Genomic DNA, 20,971 nt, shown 5'->3' on the forward strand with positions numbered 1-20,971 from the left:
GTAAAGGAAGCCTCTGGGCTGAGCTTGCTGCCCAGGTAATTGGTCCTGCCCACTCATCTAATCAGCGAATTGTGAGTAGGCAAGTGCCCCCAGGGGCGGGATCACCCTACCCTTCTGGTATATAATGAAAGCCTGTGGCTTGCACTACAGCCATGTTTCCTTGGCTCTCCCACCCTCCCTCCCTTGATATTTTAATGTATTTTTGATCTTTGTTGGAAGCCGCCCAGAGTGGCTGGGGAAGCCCAGCCGGATGGGCAGGGTACAAATAAATTAATAATAATAATAATAATAATAATATATTGTTGTCACTTGTTGCTCTGCTAGACCTTGCTATGGCATAATCGGTTGCTGTATTCGGGTCCAGGTTGGATTTTCCCACTTGGAAAATGGGCTCTAGCCCTCTGGTTTTTGCCATTCTCATAGCAGCTTTGGCGGTTTGGGCATTTCATAGCCGTTTGAACTCAGGGTGGGTAGGGGGTTGTTTCTGCAAGACAAGCTGCTGATCACCTGGTTCCCCCTGATGCCTCCAATGGACATTCCCCACAATTCCCAGAGCTGCTTTACACTTAAAATAAAAAAACTGTGTGTGCGATGGGGAACCTGCCATGATACGGGCAAGGGTCATGTCTGACCAGGCATTCGATTTGTGAATTTTTCAGTTTGTGAAGGCAGGAGGAAGTTGGGAGTTGGGGCCAAGGTCTTGTGAGTTTCTGTTTGCCACTGTGCAGTGCTTTGGAGTCACAAGACTCTGTTTTGCATTCCACACATTCCAGACTGTTGGAAGTCGCACAGAAGACAGATGTGATGTTTACTGGTTTCCTGTTCCTTTGTTGTTCAGTTGCTCTCTGCTCTCACAGAGAGAGGACGTATTTCTTTTCTGTCTGCGTAGCTTAGCAATAAAACTCTTTAGCCACGTAGCTCATAAATCTCATCACTTCTGCTGCTTTGATTCTCTGCATAATGGGAATGTGCTTGGAGCCTTATCAGAGGCTCAGGTCGTTAATTATCGTCGGAGGCGATTCCGAAGGACTCAACCGGAGAAGGAGTAGCTCAGTCGTAGCGGAGGCTCTGACAGGTCTATTGCCTCCTACCCCCCACCCCATCTCCCTTTTAATCTTTGAAGCTGGTTAGGAAAGAAGTGTGAGTCAGATAGCTCCTCGGGCCACGTGAAATCCAGCCAAGGGCTGTGCATTTTTGAACATTCCAGGCATGTCACTTATGTTATCTGGGGAATCCTCCGCACTGTTCGACTTTGGAGGAATTGCTGAGATAATGCAGGGTGTGGGGTGTGAGTCTTGTCCAAACAGGCCTGTCTAGGGCAGTTTGAAAGGGAGCAAGGGACCCCATCCTGGGGCAGGGCTCCTTAGCCTCTTGGCCACTATGCTACACAATTTCAGTTTGCTCACAAGGAACCAGGGTGCTATAGGGGGGATGCAACACTCATGCCAGGCTTTGGAGAAATGGCAGGGAGATTCAGTGGATGGAGGGTGAAATATACTCTGCCGGGGGAGCATCCTGCAGGTCTCACAAGAGAGGAGATTCTGGCTACACTTTAGGAAGAACTTTCTGACAGTAAGAGCGGTCGGACGGGGGAACGGACGACCTCAGAAGATTGTAGACTCTCCTTCCTTGGAGGTTTCTAAGCAGAGGCCGAATGGCCATTTGTCAGGGGTCCTTTAGCTGTGATTCCTGCATTGCAGGGGTTGGACTAGATGACTCATGGGATCCTTCCCGACTCAATGGTTCTGTATGCAAATGGTGGTTCACAAACAGCAACAATAGCAACCCTACAATGGCACAGGCGGGTTCTTTTTATTAATGCCCAACACACATACAGAGCCAAACATGCATACAGATTCTCATATGCCCAAGAGGCAGCTGGTTTCAGGGGGTCGCTGGCCAAAGGGAGCCAGAAGCATTTTAGGATTGTTTACCGGCTCTTCCTTTGCACGCCTGGAGAGGGGGGCTTGCTCGGAGCTGTGCTTTGGGCTCCGGATTCCGCCCTCCTCCCCGCTAATGGACTGTGGATGCCTCCATCTCTGTGGACAGGATGAACTCCACCTCCCCCCTCCAGTGTGAGATTCAGTCTTTGCCTGTGGAAAGGAGGTGTGAGCCATCCCCCTCTGGCTGAGATCCTGCAACTTTGCAGCCGCACTGAGCTCTTGCTTAAAGTGGGGGACGGGGGGGGTGGTCTAGCTGGGTATTTTGACCCAGGTGAAGCCTCCAGAGCATGAGTAGGGAAACTAAGGCCTGGGGGCCGGATCTGGCCCAATCGCCTTCTGAATCTGGCCCGCGGACTGTCCGGGAATCAGCTTGTTTTTACATGAGTAGAATGTGCCTTTTTATTTAAAATGCATCTCTGGGTTATTTGTGGGGCATAGGAATTCGTTCATTTCCCCCCCAAAAATATAGTCCGCCCCCCCACAAGGTCTGAGGGACAGTGGAATGGCCCCCTGCTGAAAAGGTTTGCTGACTCCTGTTCCAGAGGGACACCAATGAGACTCCCAGCCTGTGTGTGTGTGTGTTGTGTGTGTGTGTGTGTGTGTGTGTGTGTACAATTGCACATGGGAGTGTGTCCCAAACTGGGTCTTTGACTCAGGTGAAACAAAGTCTGGTTTTGCCCTGGTTAAAGCAAGCCTAACTGGGACAGTCTGGGAAGGGAAAGGGCATTCCAGAAGCAGTACCACAGGAGGCCAGAGGGAGGCAGGAGAGGGCAGCTCCCCATCTGGAAGACAATGTACCCCAAATGGCTGCACTGGATTTTTGGGGACCCTTCTGGGACTCTTTCCTGCAGAAGCCCCCCCCCCCATGCTGTGTTCCGAACGGAAAGTCTTCAAGTCCACGGCCAGACCCAACAGTCCTTGGCGTCTTCCTTTAGGAGGTGCTGGATGTAGGGGACCCTAGAAGAGAAAGCTGAGTGGTCACGGGGGTGCTGTCCTTAACCCACCAGGCCTCCCCACAAAAAGCACAAAGGCTGACCCCCCCACGGGCCTTTGGAGCTGTGCCCCTTCCTCTCATTTGTTTGTTTGTTTATTGCATTTCTGTCCCACCTTCTCCTCCAAAGAGCTCAGGGTGGTCTGCATGGTTCTCGCCTTCTCCTTCAATCCGCACCACAACCTTGCGAGGTAGGTTAGGCCGAGAGGCAATGAAGATCACACCCTGTGAGCTTCATCCTAGCTGAGTGGGGGATTCGAACCCTGCCCTTTACCAGGTCCTGGTCGGACACTGTAAACCCCTGCACCCCGTGTCTTCCCCCAGGGGTGCCTCAGTTAAAAGGAAGCAGTCAGCTCCACCACCAGCATCAGCCCTGGTCAAGGAGCTGCTGGTCTCCCCTCCCCGTCTTTTCACTCTTGTCAGGGAAGAGTCCTGAGCACCCATTGGGGACCCTTCCTCTCTTATCAAACCCGCCAGACTGTCTGAGGGAGGGATGTCCCGGCTGCTGGAGAAGAGTGCCGAGACCCCTGCCCCAAAGCCCACCCGTTGCACTCTTCCAAGGCCAATGGGGGCCTTGCGTGATGGATCCCCAGGGCAGCCGAGTCAAGTCCCTCAGCCCAAACAGGCAGCTGGAGCAAGAGAGGAAAAGCAGTGGTTTTAGCTGCAATTCCTGCATTGCAGAGGGCTGAGCTAGATGACCCCTGGGATCCCTTGTGACTGTATGAGCCTCCTGAGATTCACCTGCCAGGGGTGCTGTTATAAGAATTTTTAGGTCATATATATATATATTCCTAAACGTACCAAGCAAACACATATATACCAGTAAATATATAAACCACATGTCCAAAACCCACAGGAAAAGTCCTAAAGCCAGTTTGACTCTTTCAGTCACCTCAAATATTTCTCTGCAAGTTCGAAGGAAATGCAGAAACCTCCCCATTGTCTCTGTCCTCACAAATCCTGCCTTAAGGGCACATTTAAGGTGTGAGTAGGGTGAGCCTGTGACTTGGCTCAGGAATTAAGTATTATCATTACAAAAGACTGGCCAGGCTCCCCAGGGTATCCAGTCAAGTGAACATTAACAGGTAACCTGGCATACAAGGTAAAAACAATGCACTCAGATTTCTGTTGTAGACCGCCTTTTCTGTGATGTAGGTATGATGTTTCTGGGGGTGTTGGACTCCAGGGATGGCAATTTAAAATGTCTATATAAGGGCAGACACACCTGCATTCTGGGTCCTCCTCCTTTCCTGCATGTGAAGGGAGCACCCTGTTGCAACAGCTTTAATAAAGATCAGGCTTACTAGCTATTTTGCTTCTCAATATTCTCTGGTTGGTCTCTGTTATTTTCTCCTACCGATAGAGAACCCACAAAAGCCCATAAGGGGAAAAGGGGCAGATTTTGTTTACAATGGTGCCCATCCTCCCATGGTGCCACCCCGGCCTCTGGCAGCTTCCTCAGCTGGCCTGCCCCCTCCTGCCTTGGCACCTTGGGGGACGTTGGTGCATTCCATGGAGAAGCCGGAGAAACAGCACTTCTGGTCCCCCTTGCACTGCCAGTCGTGGGCGCAGGTGTCGCTGCACGGCTCTCCTCCTCCTGAGGGCGTCTTCCGTTGCACCAGGGGGCATTTCCCAGGCTTCTCTAAGAGACACAGAGAGGCAGAGAATGAGAGAGGGCGCGAGTCTTCTTGGCACAGGGCAGATGGAGTTTCAGGAAGGAACGGATTGTGCATGAGCCCAAAGTGTTTCCCAGGACTGTGGCTGGACGAGAGACTTTGAGCTGGGGTGGCAGAAGGGGATAGGCGGAAGAATAAGCAGCCAAGATGGCATGTTTCTTTCCTGTGAAGGGCGTGTGCTAATGGAAATTCTCTCGCAGACACTAATGGATTCCATCTGGTAATGCATTACTGAATCACGTCTGGCTAGTTGGGGATTTGGGGTGAGCCTCTGTACTTGAACCCCCCAAAAGGGAATTTTCTCCCACAGGTTTCCTTCCACCCAGGGCCGTCTTAACCATAGGCGCCAGGGGTGGGGGGCACCCGGGTGCCAGGCTCTCAGGGGTGCCAGGCTGAGAGTCCGGGGCCTAAGAGTTGAAGTCCAGGGAAGAGCTCGCCCGTCGGTTGGAGCACTGCAGCGGGCGGGTCTGCGCCATGAGTTCGGGGGCGAGTGAGCTAGCGAGGTGCTGAGGCGGCCAGCCGGAGCTAATGTAGGTCTTTTAGGACCCGTGTTATGTGGTCTCAGCGGCCAAATGCCTTAAAGAACCTAGGAATTGAGACAGACTGCCCCTGGACCTGAAGGTTCCACCAGAACATCAGAAGAGCCCGGCTGCTGGATCAGGCCAAAGGGAGCCCACCTAGTCCAGCATCCTGTTCTCCCAGTGGCCAGCCAGATGTGCCACAGTGGCACAGAGTCCTGTGGGGGCCTTCAGCCTGGCACATGCACATCAATTGATCACCCCCCCAACTGATAGAAGCAGCCGAGTCTGGAGCTGATGCAGCTTTCAGGAGAGAGACCTGATGCCCTGGCAATGGGCACCCATTGCATCTCTTTCCCCGGGGCACAACAGGGGAAGGGCCTGTGTTTTAGAGACTGGCCAGTTTTCAGCTTTGCTGCCTCCCACCATGTATGGTTTTCCCAGCTATGGTTTTCCCAGTAGTGATGTATGGAAGTGAGAGCTGGACCATAAAGAAGGCTGATCGCTGAAGAATGGATGCTTTTGAATTGTGGTGCTGGAGGAGACTCTTGAGAGTCCCATGGACTGCAAGAAGATCAAACCTCTCCATTTTGAAGGAAATCAGCCCTGAGTGCTCACTGGAAGGACAGATCCTGAAGCTGAGGCTCCAAGGCTTTGGCCACCTCATGAGAAGAGAAGACTCCCTGGAAAAGACCCTGATGTTGGGAAAGATGGAGGGCACAAGGAGAAGGGGACAACAGAGGACGAGATGGTTGGACAGTGTTCTCGGAGCTACCAGCATGAGTTTGATCAAACTGCGGGAGGCAGTGGAAGACAGAAGTGCCTGGTGTGCTCTGGTCCAGGGGGTCACAAAGAGGCGGACACGATGAAACGACTCAACAACAACAACCCTGTAGGCAGAGCTGAGCCATCCTAGATAGCCAATGATAGCCTTCATGAAACAACTGCCAGAGACATTGAGTCAACAGGGTGCAAGCAAAACAAAGCAGGGTGCTGGATCAGGCCAGTGGCCCATTTGGTCCAACATCCTGTGGCCAACCAGATGCCTATCTAATCCTCTTGTAAAGACATCCAGGTTGAAGGTCCTTGCCGCTTCCTGTGGGAGAGAGTTCCTCAGTTTAACTGCACTGCATGAATAAAACTGGTCCTGCCCCAAATAAGAGCATAAGAAAAGCCTACTGGATCAGGCCTATGGTCCACATAGTCCAAAAATCCTCTCTCTTCTTGTAGCTTCCAGCAACTGGTACTCAGATGTATTGATTCCTCTGACTGTGGAGGCAAAGCAAAGCCATCCTGGCTCATAGCTATTGATACCCCTCTCCTCCATTACCGTATTTTTTGCTCCATAAGACACACTTTTCCCCCCTAAAAAGGAGGGGGAAATATCTGTGCGAATGTGTGGATATGGATATATCTGTGCGAATGTGTGGATATGGAGCGAATGTGTGGTCCCTGGAGCCAAATTCACCATCTGATCACATAGCATGTCCATGGCTATAGCCTACACCAAAAAAATCACGCATCCACTTTTTTTGTGGCGCAAAAACATGGTTACAAAGCACGGATCCACATGGATTCTTAGGATTTTTGCATTGGGCTACCCCAAACTCATCGTCAAATCACATATCATGTCTGTGGCTACAGCATGAACCACAGAAATCATACACCCACTGTTTTGTTCAGAATATTTAATTTCTTGTTTTCCTCCTCTAAAAACTAGGTGAGGCTTATGGTCAGGTGCGTCTTACGGAGCGAAAAATACAGTAATTTGTTGAAGCCATTCAGGTTGGTGGTCCTCACTGCCTCTGGTGGGAGGGAGTTCCATAGTTTAACTATGCACTGGGCGAAAAAGGACTTTCTTTTCTCCGTCCTGCCCCAGGTCAGGGCCAGTTTCCTCGTTACCTTCAATGGGTATCCTGCACACTTGGCTTCCGCAGCCTGAGTCACAGCACTTCTGCCTACTGGGACAGCTGGCGTCGTCCGTGCAGGAAGAGTCGCACACCAAAGGCGCCTGGAGCTTCTTCAGCAGTGGTGGCGGGCAGCTGCCGGGCTTCTCTGAGAGCAGACGAGAAAGCAGAGAATGAGCAAGGGCGGACATCTTGAGGAGGCCAGACAGCCGGGACTCTGTGGCCAAGGAAGGTCTGCTGGGGAGGTGGATCTGAGAAGGCTTTGAAGACAGGCAGCTGCTGCCTTTGAATCACAGAACTGCAGAGTGGAGGGGACCCCAACAGTCATCTACGTTTCCCAGCACAATTCAAAGTGTTGGTACTGACCTTGAAAGCCCTAAACAGCCTCCGTCCAGTATACTTGAAGGACCATCTCCACCCCCATCGTTCTGTCCGGACACTGAGGTCCAGCGCCGAGGGACTTCTGGCAGTTCCCTCACTGCGAGTAGCCAAGTTACAGGGAACCAGGCAGAGGGCCTTCTCGGTGGTGGCACCTGCCCTGTAGAACGCCCTCCCACCAGATGTCAAAGAGAAGAACAACCACCAGACTTTTAGAAGACATCTGAAGGCAGCCCTGTGTAGGGAGGCTTTTAATGTTTAACACACTACTGTATTTTAATACTTTGCTGGAAGCTGCCCAGAGTGACTGGGGAAACCCAGCCACATGGGTGGGGTATAAGTAATAAATTATTATTATTATTATTATTATTATTATTATTATTATTTAGTCCAACCCCATGCAATGTGGGAATCACAGCACCTCGGCTGCAGTGGAGCACTGTAGTATCGCCGGTCGCCCACAGCCTGCACAGCCCTGCCTTGTCTCTCTGTACCACCCAGTGCCCCTTCTGGAGGTTGGCAAGGTCTCACGGTCCGATGGGGTGACTGGACAGCCCGTCTCTCTGTTCTTAATGGGACAGTGACTGAGCCACAGGCCTGCTGCAATCTCTTCCCCAAGCCCAGAAGTCGCGATCTGACTATGGCTGTTCAGCAGGGAAGGGAAGGCACTCTGCTCATGCCCAGAGGCACACAGAACTTCTTGGCACTTGGTCATGTTCCAAGGGAGGGCACTTTGCTCCAGAACTGTTTCTGGGGCTCAGGAACCAACTTAAATTCAACCCCATTTCTCTCCCTGGCCCAGGAACAAAAGGTCTCCCGAAAACATGGGTAGATTTGCTCATGTCATCCGGGGTGCATTTGCACCCACCAACTTCGAGCTGAAGACCCTCCCCATGAGATTTTATTTATTTGTTATTTCATAAAATCTATACACCTCTTGATTGTAAACAAACCAACCAACTTCCAAGTGGTTTACAGCAACAATGAAACTATTAGCTATTGGAAAGAATCTGGAAGGAAACCATTAGAAGAATCAGCAGCAATAATTTAAGACATTCACAAAGTTAAAATGACGTTAGACTAGAAACAGATTAAAACTTGCATGAACTTTGTCAACATCTGCTTCCCTAACAAAAATGCTTTTAGTGGCTTCCAGAAAGGGTATACTAAATGCATCTGCTTGATATCAACAGGCGGGGAGTCTCAAAGTTTGGCGCTGCCACACTAAAATACCAAGTTCTTACAAGTGCAGAACGGGTACAATGTGGCATTCATAATAGTGCCAGTTCCACCAATCCAAGCATCCCAAGGTGTGCATCTGGGCAAGGCGATCTTGCAGGTAAATGAAACGCTTCACCAGTGGCTGGCAAAGCACAGGTACCTTGGCTGGCAGGCAGGCAGACGTGTTTGCAGGCAAATTCACAGCACTTCTCCCCCCCGGGGCACTCGCTGTCTGCTTCGCAGTCCACCTTGCAGGGGGGGTCATACAGCCCATTGGGGGAGGCGGGGCAGAATCCCTCCTTCCCTGCAAGCAAGAGAGATGGGGAGAAAGACGATTGAGCACCCAAGAAGCTGGGTGTGAGCACGATCCAGGCCGTCTCCCTGCCAGTCCTGGGCTCTGCATTTGAAGGGTGGGCACCCCCCCCCCCGGGAAGGTGTAAGGGGGCAGAAGGCCGTTTGTCCATTAATCCAGCCCAAGATATTTTGCCGCCCGAGGCGAAGGAGAAGATGGCTGCCTCTCCCAGTTCCACATTCAGAAGCCTTTTTGGGATCCTTTGGCTGTGTTTCCTGCACTGCAGGGGATTGGACAAGATCAGAGCTTCCCAAACTTTTCATGTTCGTGACACACTTTTTAGACACGAATCATTTCATGATGCAGTAATTCAGTTTTACCAGCAAACCGGAGGTTAAACTAACCCCTTTCCGGACCCAGGAGAAGCGCCGGGAGCATTTGTGTGACACACCTACGCACAGCAGCTGACACACTAATGTGTCGTGATGCACAGTTTGGGAAGCTCTGGACTAGATAGACATAGCCTGCAGGATCAGGCCAATGCCCCCCTCTAGTCCAGCATCTTGTTCTCGCATGAGCTAACCGGACCTCCCGAGGGGACCTGAGTTCAAGAACCCTCTCCCCTCCTGCGGTTTCCAGCAGTACCCCCAAACACTTTGGGGTACAAAGAGTTCAGGTTACAAACTCCACTAACCCGGAAGTAGTACCTGGGTTGAGAACTTTGCCCCAGGATAAGAACGGAAATCGAGTGCCCGCGGTGCGGCGGCAACAGGAGGCCCCATTAGCGAAGACGCGCCTCAGGTTAAGAACGGACCTCTGGACTTCCGGGGTGGCGCCATCGGCAATGGCGGACTCCCTCTGAACTGGAGGGACTAGCTCCGTGCGAAACGGGTCTTTTCCGCTACGGCGAAGCGGGGACCCTTTTAAAAATCGCAGGCGGATGAAGCCTGTGACCATGGGACTCGGCGGGCACCCTTAGCGCCCCCCCAACCCGCAAAGGAACCCACTAACGGACTCCGAAGCGAAGAGGGGGAAGCGGCGCGGTGCTGTGAGTCAACTGCTATTTCCGTGGAGCGAAGCCGCACAGCCGTTGCCGGAGAGCGCTGCCTTTCTCCTGGGACAATTTGGCTTCTAAAATAAGCACCCGTGAGTACTTAAACTTTGAACAATTGGACTTTAAATAAGGACTTGTGAGCAGAAAGGAATTGGACTTAAAATTTTTACTTCAATTTGGTACTGAAACGGGAAGGTCTAAACAGGAAGTCAGCCTTCCGTTTCTTTGTAGACAGAATAAAGCAAAGACAACGTAAACTAGAGCTCAGAAAATTGCTTCTAAAGGATTGGCTTTCATCATTTAAAATTGTTGAACCCCCCTTCGGCAGCAGGAGAAGAAGGGGGATCTTTTTTGGACTGTTTAAACCTCCAGAAGTGAGTTTAAAGTAAAGTAACTTTCCACCGTCCTGATCCTGGAGCGGGGTGTCAGGACTGACGTTTGAAGCTCATTGACCAGAGATAAACGCTTTTGACAGATAGCTAAAAGAAGAGAAACATAGTGATTCCATTGTTTCCTTTCGCACCTTAAAGGAACAAATATTGACAAAATATCTGAAAAAAGGAAACTCTGTTGCTAGACCTGTCTTTAAAAGAAAGATCAAATAGAAGTTCTCCCCCTAGAGGGAGGCTGTGAAACTGTAACCAACTCTTGGGAGCTGGCAGCTGTTACAGATTACAATCGTGGGAATAGACATCTGACCTTGCAGGACAATGTATTCAGAAGCTCTGTTGTGTGCTTTCTATAAAACAAATGCCCTACTGGAACAGCTACATGAGAAGACAAATTTGATGGCTGATTCGATTAGAAATTTTGAACAGGCAGTGGGAAATTTTGAACAGGCAGTGGGAAAATATGTGGAGCCCACCCAGGAATTAAATCAGGAGTGTGCCCTGACAGAACAGGCCCAACAGGAATATGAGCTTTCGGATTTGACAAATGAACTTGGAAAAAGCCAGATTTGGAAAGAAAAAGTTTGGTTTGGTTTGGAAATGGGGGGTTGGATAGACCCCCCTATGCAGGGATGTTTGGACTTTTCAAGTCTGGCAATGGGCCGTGAGATGTTTGGGATTGTGGGGGCTCTCAATTTTGGAGGGTTTTTGAAACATGCTTTTAAATACCACATGGAATTTAGTGTCGATTATGGAAAAGGGGCTGATCTGTCGAGAAGGGTCAAAAATATTGCTAAGCTGGAGTTCCCACGAGTGAAACGAGCAGGAGACAAGGGAAAATACAGTTACAAATATGAAGAAGAGCTGCGGAAGGGACATGGAAGAGACTTAAGGGCCTCGGATATAAGGTTACCAGGTTAATGCGCCAGATTGATGGGATAATAAGGACTGACAAAACCCGGGACCAGGAGGAAGGGACGCTGGATGAAGATTGGATTTGTTTTTATTTCTTTTTTTTCATTACTAGGACTGTTTTATAAAATTGATGAATGTTAGAAAAATGTTGGAATGAAATTATTTGGCTTTAGTAAAAATGTTTAAAGAATTATGTAAGAATATTATGGTTATGAGAAGTTGGTAAAAATAAGATTTAAGTTTTAAGTTCCAAGGTTTTTTATAGTAAGATAAGATTAAAATAGTTTAAGGTAATGTAACGACAGAATATTATGAAATATGGAAAGGACTTTGTAATATTTTGAAAACCTTAATAAATATCTTATGAAATATGGAAAGGAATTGCTGTGACAATTAACAACTAGGACACAAGGAAGGGGAGGAGGAGGAGGTCAAGGAAAGAGGGTAATGACAGTTGAGGAGTTGAGAATAATGGATTTGTTTTTAAATGTTTTTAAATTTTTGTGGTGTATTTTTGTTTTTTTCTCTCTTATTTTGAATTTGTATTTGTATGGTTGGAAGTGGCTTGTTTTTCTCTTTTTCTACTTTGTTTTCTTTTGTAAATTAAAAAAAAAATCTTTCAATAAATATCATTAAAAAAAAAAGAAAAAGAACGGACCTCTGGAACGAATTAAGTTCGTGACCCCAGGTACCACTGTATTGCTGTGGGTGGCATGTGCCAGCCCTGCCCTTCAGCGCCTTCTTGCCACCACTCCCTGACCTTCCCCACCAGCACCTGCCGCCTGAGGCAGCCTCCTCACTCTGCCTAATAGCAGGGCTGCCCCCATCCATACAAGAGGGGATGTTCTCTCCAAGCTTTGCACAGATGCCATCGTATCCCCCCACAAAAAAAGATGTCTCATATCACATGTCAGTCCACACCAGATTCTTAGCTGGACTTGAGGGCTCGAAGGGACGTTACTCCATCTGTAGTGGGAATGCCCTCAGGTTTCGTTATTCTAGTCTCAAGTATATCAAAATAAGTAAACCTCCTTTTCTGACCTCCCTGCAACTGAGTATGTGGGCTGATAACACGAACGCTTGTCCCTCTAAAGAGCTTTTGACATAGATGTCAGCTGTAGCTATAACAAGATTCCCTGGTGGTCCACTGGAATGTGGAGTTAACCAGGGCTATTGACTGTTTGGCTCCAAAGCGCCCTCTCCGACCGCATGAAGCCCAGATAGCCCCATGGTTTTCCATGCATCTGAGGGCAATGAAACAATCGCTGAGACAGCTAGAGTGCCGGTGGTGGATAACTCATTCTGAAGCCAACCAGACACGGGTTAGAGCTCAATGTTGAGCCCACCAAGTGGTGATAGCAATGGTGAAGAAGACTTTCTTCACTGCCTCTATTGCATCTGCAGAAAACAGCAGCAGGAGACTCTTTCAGGTGGTTCGCAATTTAGCGGAACCACCTGCAACATCGGGGCCCAGTACGGGCCACATGATCTCCTGCAATGATTTTGCAAAGTTTTTTGCAGATAAAGTCGCTCAGATTTGGGAAGAGGTAGACGCCACCGTGGGAGCAGGGACGGGGCGGGAGAGTGCTAGAGTCCTGTCTAGTCAAGTTGCATGGGATCAATTCCAATCTGTTACCGCCGAGGATGTGGACAGGCTGCTTGGACGAGTGAAGCCAACCACCTGTCTCCTGGATCCTTCCCCATCCTGGCTCATAAAAGCTAGCTGGGAAGGGCTGGGCGATGGGCTTAATTATTAAGGTGCGTCCTGAAGAATATCCCTCTCAACCACTCCCCCCTCTCCCCCCACCTTGCTTTCCTGATCTTGGAGGGGCCTCTCTGGCTCAGCCACCCCATGGCGGCCTGGAGCAGGGGACCCAGCTAGCATTGCAGGCCCAGCTGGTGGGGAGCCAAGGAGCACATTCCTGCCCCAAGGGGGAAAACAGGCTGGTTCTGCTCTGCTCCATGGGCTGCACAGCTGCTGCAACTCCAGCCCCCTCCCCACCCCAAACCCCCACCTTAAGAACACAAGGAGAGCCTGCTGGATCAGGCCAAAGGGGGCTCATCTAGTCCAGCCTTGTGTTCTCACGGTGGCTGACCAGGTGCCCCAAAGGGAAACATGCAAGCAGGATTCGAACACAGGAGCCCCCCCCCGGCAGTTTTGCAGGAACTGGGATGCAGAAGCTTTGCTGTCTCCAGAGCCCACCCATCTCCCTCTCCTCCTCCATGATTTGTCTGACCCTCTTCTGAAGCCATCTCTGTTGGTGGCTGCTTCCTTCCTGCAGAAGGGAGTTCCAAAGTTTAACTCTGCACTGTGCAAACAATTCCTTTCTTTCACTCGTCCCGAAACTTCCAACATGCAGCTTCATTGGACGTCCACGAATCCGATTTTTATTTTATTCTAATTTTTTTATTAAATATTTTCTTGATTTACAAAAGTGTTTGCAATGTCTCTCTCGTATTTTTCCCCCCATGTAACATTTTTACAAATCAGTTTCATTTGTTGAGACATTAGGAAGAAAAGGGGGAAATTGGTGTGTGGGGGGGGGGAAGATGCATATAGTAAGTAAAATGGAAACATCGTCCACGAATTCTAGGAGAGAGGGAGAAAGACCTCTCTCCACTTCCTCCGTGGCAGGAGGAATCTTATAAACGTCTATCGTGTTGCTTCTTGTTCTCCTATGCCTCCTGCTCACCTTTTCTCTAAATGAAAACATCTCCCTCTGGTGCTGGACCTACTCTATGGGGAAGGAAGCTTCTCCTCAGCACCCAAGAGAGGATGGTCCAGCTTCCCCCCCCCCCCCGGGGCACCCAGCTCCTTAAGTCAAGCTCTCACCTGTCCTCTCCTCTCCATAATCTGGGGACTGGACGGCAGCAGCAGCAGCGCAACCCTGGAGCAAGAGGAGTCCTGTTAGGAGCCAGAGGACTCCTGCCTCCATGGTGCTCTGGGGAATATCCAGCCTGGAATATCCGGATCTGAGCCACGCAGAGGAGCATTAAATGCTTTCCAGGGCGGGGCTGGCTCCCAGTGACCTACCTGGCCAGCTGTGCCGGTTCTGCTGAGGGAGCAGCCAGGACTGGCCCAAAATAGCCCTCCTGCTCTGGGTTCTGGAAGAAGCATCGTCTGGGCTGCCTGGTGGGGAAGCACAAGAGCTCATCCTTTCCTTGGTCTGTAGTGCCCTTTCCCTTCCCCTCTGGGCTGCCCTCCTCTGGGCCCACCTGCCTCCCTTGCTCACCCCAGGGACCGAAGCCAGCGCCCCCCACAAAATGACCCATTCCACACTCAGGTGGATCAGACAGCTTGGCCAGGCCAAGGTGGGAGAAGAATTAGGAGCAGGGATGAAAACCAGGAGCGGAACGGAGGGCTCTCTCTTGTGCTCATATCTTGCTTGCTGATTTCCATTTGGAGCATTTGATTGGCCACTGTGAGAAAAGGATGCTGGACTGGCCTTTGGCCTTTGATCTAGCACGCTCTTGTTATTTCCTTGCTGTACTCATTTTTTTTTTTTTTAAAAATTGATTTGGAGTGTAGAATCATAGAACAGTAGAGTTCGAAGCGACCCATAGGATCCCTTCCAACCTAGCAGTTCGAAAGCACGTCAAAGTCCCTTCCCCTCTTTCCTTTTTCCTTTCTCCTTCTGTGATGGAACTCCTATTTGGGGACTTCCCTGGCTTTTTTCTGGCCCATGTAGGACCAGTCTGGATAGTTAGCTTTGGTGAAGACTTGACGTTTTCACCCCCCAAAAAACGTTTTTGATTTGAGTTTCCATTGAAATGAGGCTGCATTTTAATGTTTTAATGCTGTATTTTAATCTTGTTTTTAAGTTGTATTTCAATCAATTTGTTTTATATTGGTTGTTAGCCGCCCTGAGCCCAGTCTTGGCTGGGGAGGGTGGGGTATAAATACAATTTATTATTATTATTATTATTATTATTATTATTATTATTATTATTATTATCACAGTGGTACCTCGGGTTACATATGCTTCAGGTTACAGACTCCGCTAACCCAGAAATATTACCTTGGGTTAAGAACTTTGCTTCAGGGTGAGAACAGAAATCGTGCAGCAGCGGCACAGCAGCAGCAGGAGGCCCCATTAGCTAAAGTGGTACCTCAGGTTAAGAACAGTTTCAGGTTAAGAACGGACCTCTGGAACGAATTAAGTTCTTAACCCAAGGTACCACTGTATTATTATTATTATAAATAGGTACTGCTCTGGCGGGAAGGTAAATGGCGTTTCCATGCGCTGCTCTGGTTCACCAGAAGTGGCTTAGTCCTGCTGGCCACATGGCCTGGAAGCTGTCTGTGGACAAATGCCGGCTCTCTCGGCCTATAGAGCGAGATGAGCGCCACAACCCCAGAGTCATCCACGACTGGATTTAACTGTCAGGGGTCCTTTAGAGTTGGAAGGGACCCATAGGGCCATCTAGTCCACCCCGGATGATGCTCAGACAGAGGGGTAGGCACAGCAGGTCAGGAGCATCAACTGGCAAAGAGACCAAGGCATTGTGTGGGGCATGAGGTGGGGGAGGGGGGCAGAAGTCTGGGAAGGGAGGCAAGGAGCATCTTCATGTATCTGAAGGGATTCCCCATGGTAGGGGGTGCAAGCTTGCTTTCTGCTGCTCCGGAGGACTCCGGAGCAAATTGGGTAGAGCAGGCAAGGTTGCAGGTTCGATCCCTGTTATAGTACAGCTGCATATTCCTGCCTTGCAGTGGGCTGGACTAGATGATGCTCAGGGTCCCTTCCTGCTCTACCACTCTATGATTCCAAATGATGGAACAGGAGATTTTGACTCGACGGTAGGAAGAACTTTCTGATGGGAAGAAGAGCCCTGGAGGTTTTGAAGCAGAGGTTGGGTGGCCGTCTTCCAAGGAGGATTCAGCTGAGATTTCTGCAGGGGGCTGGACCAGACAATCTCATGGGGTACCTTATAACTCTCTGCTTCTTTGAACAAGGAAGGAGGAGGCGGCAAATGGCAGCTGGGTCAGGGGGACTGAGAGAGTCAGGAAACTGATGCAAGCCGAAAGTCAGAGGTGAAAAGGGAAGTGGTGAATCTTGTGATAGATTTCAGTAAAAAGAGAAGCCGTGTGGACAGGTGAGTTGGCTGGTAAGAAAAGCCTCATTTTGCCTGGAGAGCCAGGAATTCTCTGGGGAAGGTGAAACCTTTCTCGCTCTTTGTCTGGGAAATTCCCCCTCAGCCCAGCTAAGTTTTGCAAGAAGCTGCGACATGAAGGAATGTCATCCTTCTCTAAGCCATACCTAATGAATGGCCTGAATTATGTCAAAATCCAGGGGGAGAGTGGGCAAAGGGAGCCCAGGCAGTTGAGAGGTGAGGAAATCCAAAGGCTGGTGAGGACTCCTTCCCTCTTGGTGACAGTTAAGCACCTGGCATGAACACCTGGTCTGGGCCAGGGTCCTCCAGTCAAGAGGGAGCGGCTGTGTCCTGTTTAGGCTCAGCTGGGCAACCAGTCTGACTTCTCCTTTCCCCCTCCCTTCCAAGTGCTTTCTTGTGAATAAGTGTTGAACAGCTATAATTTGGAAAGGTGACGTGTCGCCACAGCAGGCGAGGAAGGAAGCCTTTTAGCCTGAAGAAGAGAAGACTGGGAGGTAACGTAATGGCCTTCGTCAAGTATCACACAGAACACAGAGCAAGCTTGTTTTCTGCTGCTCCAGAGGGTAGGACTCAAACCAATGGGTTCAAGTCGCAGGGGACTGCATAGATGACCTTTGTTGGTCCCTTTCAGCTCTATGGGCCTATGATTCTGAGATGTATGTGTCTGGCCTGCTCTCACCCCTGCCTGTCCAGATGTCCAATGCTGGGAATTGTGGGCTGAAGAAGCAGAGCAGATGTGTGCATGGCACTAAGAGCAGCTTGCACATAAGAGGTCTGCAAAAGAAAACGTCCATCTCTCCATTTGAAGTTCCTTCCCTTTCCAAATTAATGCTGCATAATGGAACAAGGGGGACGCGGGTGGCGCTGTGGGTTAAACCACAGAGCCTAGGACTTGACGATCAGAAGGTCGGCGGTTCGAATCCCCGCTACGGGGTGAGCTCCCATTGCTCGGTCCCTGCTCCTGCCAACCTAGCAGTTCGAAAGAACGTCAAAAGTGCAAGTAGATAAATAGGTACCACTGTGGCGGGAAGGTAAACAGTGTTTCCATGGGCTGCTCTGGTTTGCCAAAAGCGGCTTAGTCATGCCGGCCACATGACCCGGAAGCTGAACGCCGGCTCCCTCGGCCAGTAAAGCGAGATGAGCGCCGCAACCCCAGAGTTGGCCACAACTGGACCTAATGGTCAGGGGTCCCTTTACCTTTACCTTTTTAATGGAACAAGGTGTCCCTTCAGAATGGCCTTAAGTGAGCTGATGTCTCTGAGTGCCACAATCAGACATGGCAACCCTTCCAGCCTGAATCAGTGAAACTGGAGTATTTGGTTTCCTAATGACCTCATAGCATTATTTCCATCGGGACAAGGCGACTTGCTGCCTCACCCCAGCCAGGACCCACAATGCCTGTCACAGTTTCCTAGCAAAGGGGTTTTGGGAGGCTCAGACCTGATGTTTGCATCCCACTGACTCAACCTTTCCCTGCTGTTGTTGTAGCTGTCACGGCATGTGACTCAGGAACGCTCCCCCCCCCCTGCGCTTTCTATGGGACACTTTCCCTATGATAGGAATCCTTTTGCTATCACTTCCTCTTGCTGGCGACACCTGGATCCCAGCAAGCCAGTTGTGCAATCTCTCCCCCTTGCCTGCCCGAGCAGCCCCCCCCTCTTGGGATTGCTCAGTTTCAGGGAACTGCTCCTCTTGCCAAGCACTGACTCAGCCACTGACTCAACATTCCTGGTGCGAGGAAGTGGAAGGAGATAATTGCTCCCTGTGCCCTGTGGCACTTGCGCCCTTCCCAGACAAACAACCAAGGGAGGGGGCAGGCTGGCACATGCAGCCCCCACTCCTCTCTGCTTGGGTGAGTCATGCATTTGGCAAGCAGGAACCTTCTATTTTTATTTTGTAAAGTTTGTTGACAATTTTGGGAACCATTTCCAAGCGTGCGGTGTTGTCTTCCAAGACAAATGCACCTACAGATGTTGAGTCCTCTATGCAGCCATCCACACAGCATCAAAACAAATGTGGGGCTCTGTTTGGTCCATGACTTCTAGGCATGGGTCCAAGAAGTGGGGTTTTTTGTTTTGTCCCACTGCTTCCCCCAGGAAAAGCTGAGGTTTGCTGATGAATCAGAGCAAACATCCATGGGGTTTTCCCCTGGGAAAGCAGTGACATAAAACTAAAGCCTCTTGGATACATGGCTAGAAGTCATGGACCAAATGGAGGAAATTGTGGGACAAAGGGAAGTGTGGATTCGGCTCACACCCACAGGATATGCTTCAATCTCAAGTGTTAAGCTAATTTCTCCACAGTGGCTGCTGTGACTGAGATAGATGGGGGAGCACTGTTCGGTTGTTAAAAAATGACATAATCATACGGTGTCAAACTCATCTTTCTTTGTCATTCCTCTTATCACCCTCCCACAGTGTGTTAAGCATTCCATAAGTGCTATATTCCACCCATACTGGGTCCAAGTTTTGGGGGAGGGGAGGGTTTGGTAGAGACATCACCTTGCCAACAAAGGTCTGTATTTAAAGTTAAAGCTCTGGTTTTCCCAGTAGTGATGTATAGAAGTGAGAGCTGGACCATAAAGAAGGCTGATCGCCGAAGAATTGATGCTTTTGAATTATGGTGCTGGAGGAGACTCTTGAGAGTCCCATGGACTGCAAGAAGATCAAACCTCTCCATTCTGAAGGAAATCAGCCCTGAGTGCTCACTGGAAGGACAGATCCTGAAGCTGAGGCTCCAATACTTTGGCCACCTCATGAGAAGAGAAGACTTCCTGGAAAAGGGAAAGATGGAGGGCGCAAGGAGAAGGGGATGACAGAGGACGAGATGGTGGGACAGTGTTCTCGGAGCTGCAAACATGAGTTTAACCAAACTGTGGGAGGCAGTGGAAGACAGGAGGGCCTGGCGTGCTCTGGTCCAGGGGGTCACGAAGAGTCGGACACGACTAAACGACTAAACAACAACAACAACAACAACAACAACAACAACAAGGGTTTGGTAACACCCCCACCCCATTGGAATCAACTATTTGTCTCGCTGCTATCATAAGAAAGGTTGATGAAGATGTCGACCCAGTGTGCAGTGACTGTGAAAAAGGCAATTCCGGTTTCCGGCTGATGTCACGATTGATGGCAGTAGCTCTCCATTGCCCTCTGGGGCAGTGGGGAGGCTCAGGTGGGAGAAAGCCAGGATTTAAGAGGTAGAATTCCTGGCAATGCTCCCCAGTGGGTTCTGGGGAGTTCACTGCGTCCCGCTGTGCCGCTTAAGCCTGTGTCTTCCAACTTGAAAGGCAGAGCGGGTGCGACCTGGGAGTGTGTCCCTGTCATGGATGAACCTCCATCTCCAGCATGATTTGTGATCGGTTCCTCATTAATTTGGAATATTGGCATTAATCATGAGGTGCTCCTGAAGCTTTAAATTGTTTTTAATTTTTATCTGTGTTGTTTTAAACGAGACCACCTTGGCTGTGAGCCCTGGAAGACCTGACCCTGCCTGGCTGGCCCTTTCTCATCTGGCCTGAGAGAGTGGAGTGCGGACTGACTCCAGCTACAAAAACTGAGGCTGTTGAACAGATTCTTGGGCTGGAGTATTGTTTATGGGGGATTGAGAGTGCTGTCGCTGTTATTGATATTATTGTTGCATCCTTAGTCTTAGATCTTATGATTGATGTGGAATTTTTTTCCATTTGGTTGTGTACGTTTTGATGTGTTTTATTTATTGTTTTTGACTTCTGCTATGTTTGTAATTATGTAAATCTTGTTGTAAGCCGCCTTGAGCATTGTTTCAACTATGGAAAGACGGCATACAAATAAAACGATGATGATGAAGTGACGTATGATAACGGGCAGCAGACAGTCAGCTGCTGAAAGGACTGGGTTTGGCGCTTTGAAGAAATTTGAATGATTTTTCTGAAGCTTGAAAAGCCTTACAATAGCCGGGAAGGAACGATGGGGGTGGAGACGCTCCTTCAGGTATACAGGACCAAGGCCATTTAGGGCACCAACATCTTGAATTGTGCTCAGAAACGTACTGGGAGCCAATGAAGGTCTTTCAGGACCAGTGTTATGTGGTCTCGGCGGCCGCTCCCAGTCACCAGTCTAGCTGCTGCATTCTGGATCAATTGCAGTTTCCGGGTCACCTTCAAAGGTAGCCCCACGTAGAGCGCGTTGCAGTAGTCCAAGCGGGAGATAACCAGAGCATGCACCACTCTGGCAGACAGTTTTGTGGACAGGGAGGGTCTCATCCTGCGTACCAGATGGAGCTGGTAGACAGCTGCCCTGGACACAGAATGGACCTGCACCTCCATGGACAGCTGTGAGTCCAGAATGACTCCCAGGCTGCACACCTGGTCCTTCAGGGGCACAGTTGCCCCATTCAGGACCAGGGAGTCCTCCACACCTGCCCGCCTCCTGTCCCCCAAAAACAGTACTTCTGTCTTGTCAGGATTCAACCTCAATCTGTTAGCCGCCAAAAGAGGAGGGATGCTTTTGATTCAATAGTGAATTTAACAATCTTTCATTATGCCCTCCCCCCTCGACTGAAGTTGAATGGACTTTATTTATTCTTTGGACTGGA

At 49.9% G+C, this 20,971-nt stretch overlaps 1 protein-coding gene across 1 annotated transcript; it reads right to left on the bottom strand.

Annotated features, from left to right (window-relative positions):
• Positions 1-1,788: 1,788 nt before the first annotated feature.
• On the bottom strand, positions 1,789-14,245 carry LOC308480196 (whey acidic protein-like). The gene is made up of 5 exons (XM_081011640.1): positions 14,118-14,245; positions 8,795-8,938; positions 7,031-7,183; positions 4,397-4,576; positions 1,789-2,900 (listed from the first exon to the last, which is right to left on the bottom strand). Exons 1-5 carry the CDS (start codon positions 14,218-14,220, stop codon positions 2,875-2,877), a joined length of 606 nt encoding a protein of 201 aa, XP_080867766.1. The 5' UTR covers positions 14,221-14,245; the 3' UTR covers positions 1,789-2,874.
• Positions 14,246-20,971: the final 6,726 nt, after the last annotated feature.

Source organism: Podarcis pityusensis (assembly GCF_964106645.2).
Source record: "Podarcis pityusensis genome assembly, chromosome: 6".
Lineage (NCBI taxonomy): Eukaryota > Metazoa > Chordata > Lepidosauria > Squamata > Lacertidae > Podarcis > Podarcis pityusensis.

What these genes read in the sequence shown, in the direction of transcription:
- LOC308480196 (XM_081011640.1), bottom strand. Translation starts at nt 14,220, where the DNA reads ATGGAGGCAGGAGTCCTCTGGCTCCTAACAGGACTCCTCTTGCTCCAG. An exon ending in TTATGGAGAGGAGAGGACAG is followed by an intron (nt 8,939 to 14,117) that starts GTGAGAGCTTGA and finishes TCTTGCTTGCAG; the next exon opens with GGAAGGAGGGATTCTGCCCC. An exon ending in GTGCAGGATACCCATTGAAG is followed by an intron (nt 4,577 to 7,030) that starts GTAACGAGGAAA and finishes TGTGTCTCTTAG; the next exon opens with AGAAGCCTGGGAAATGCCCC.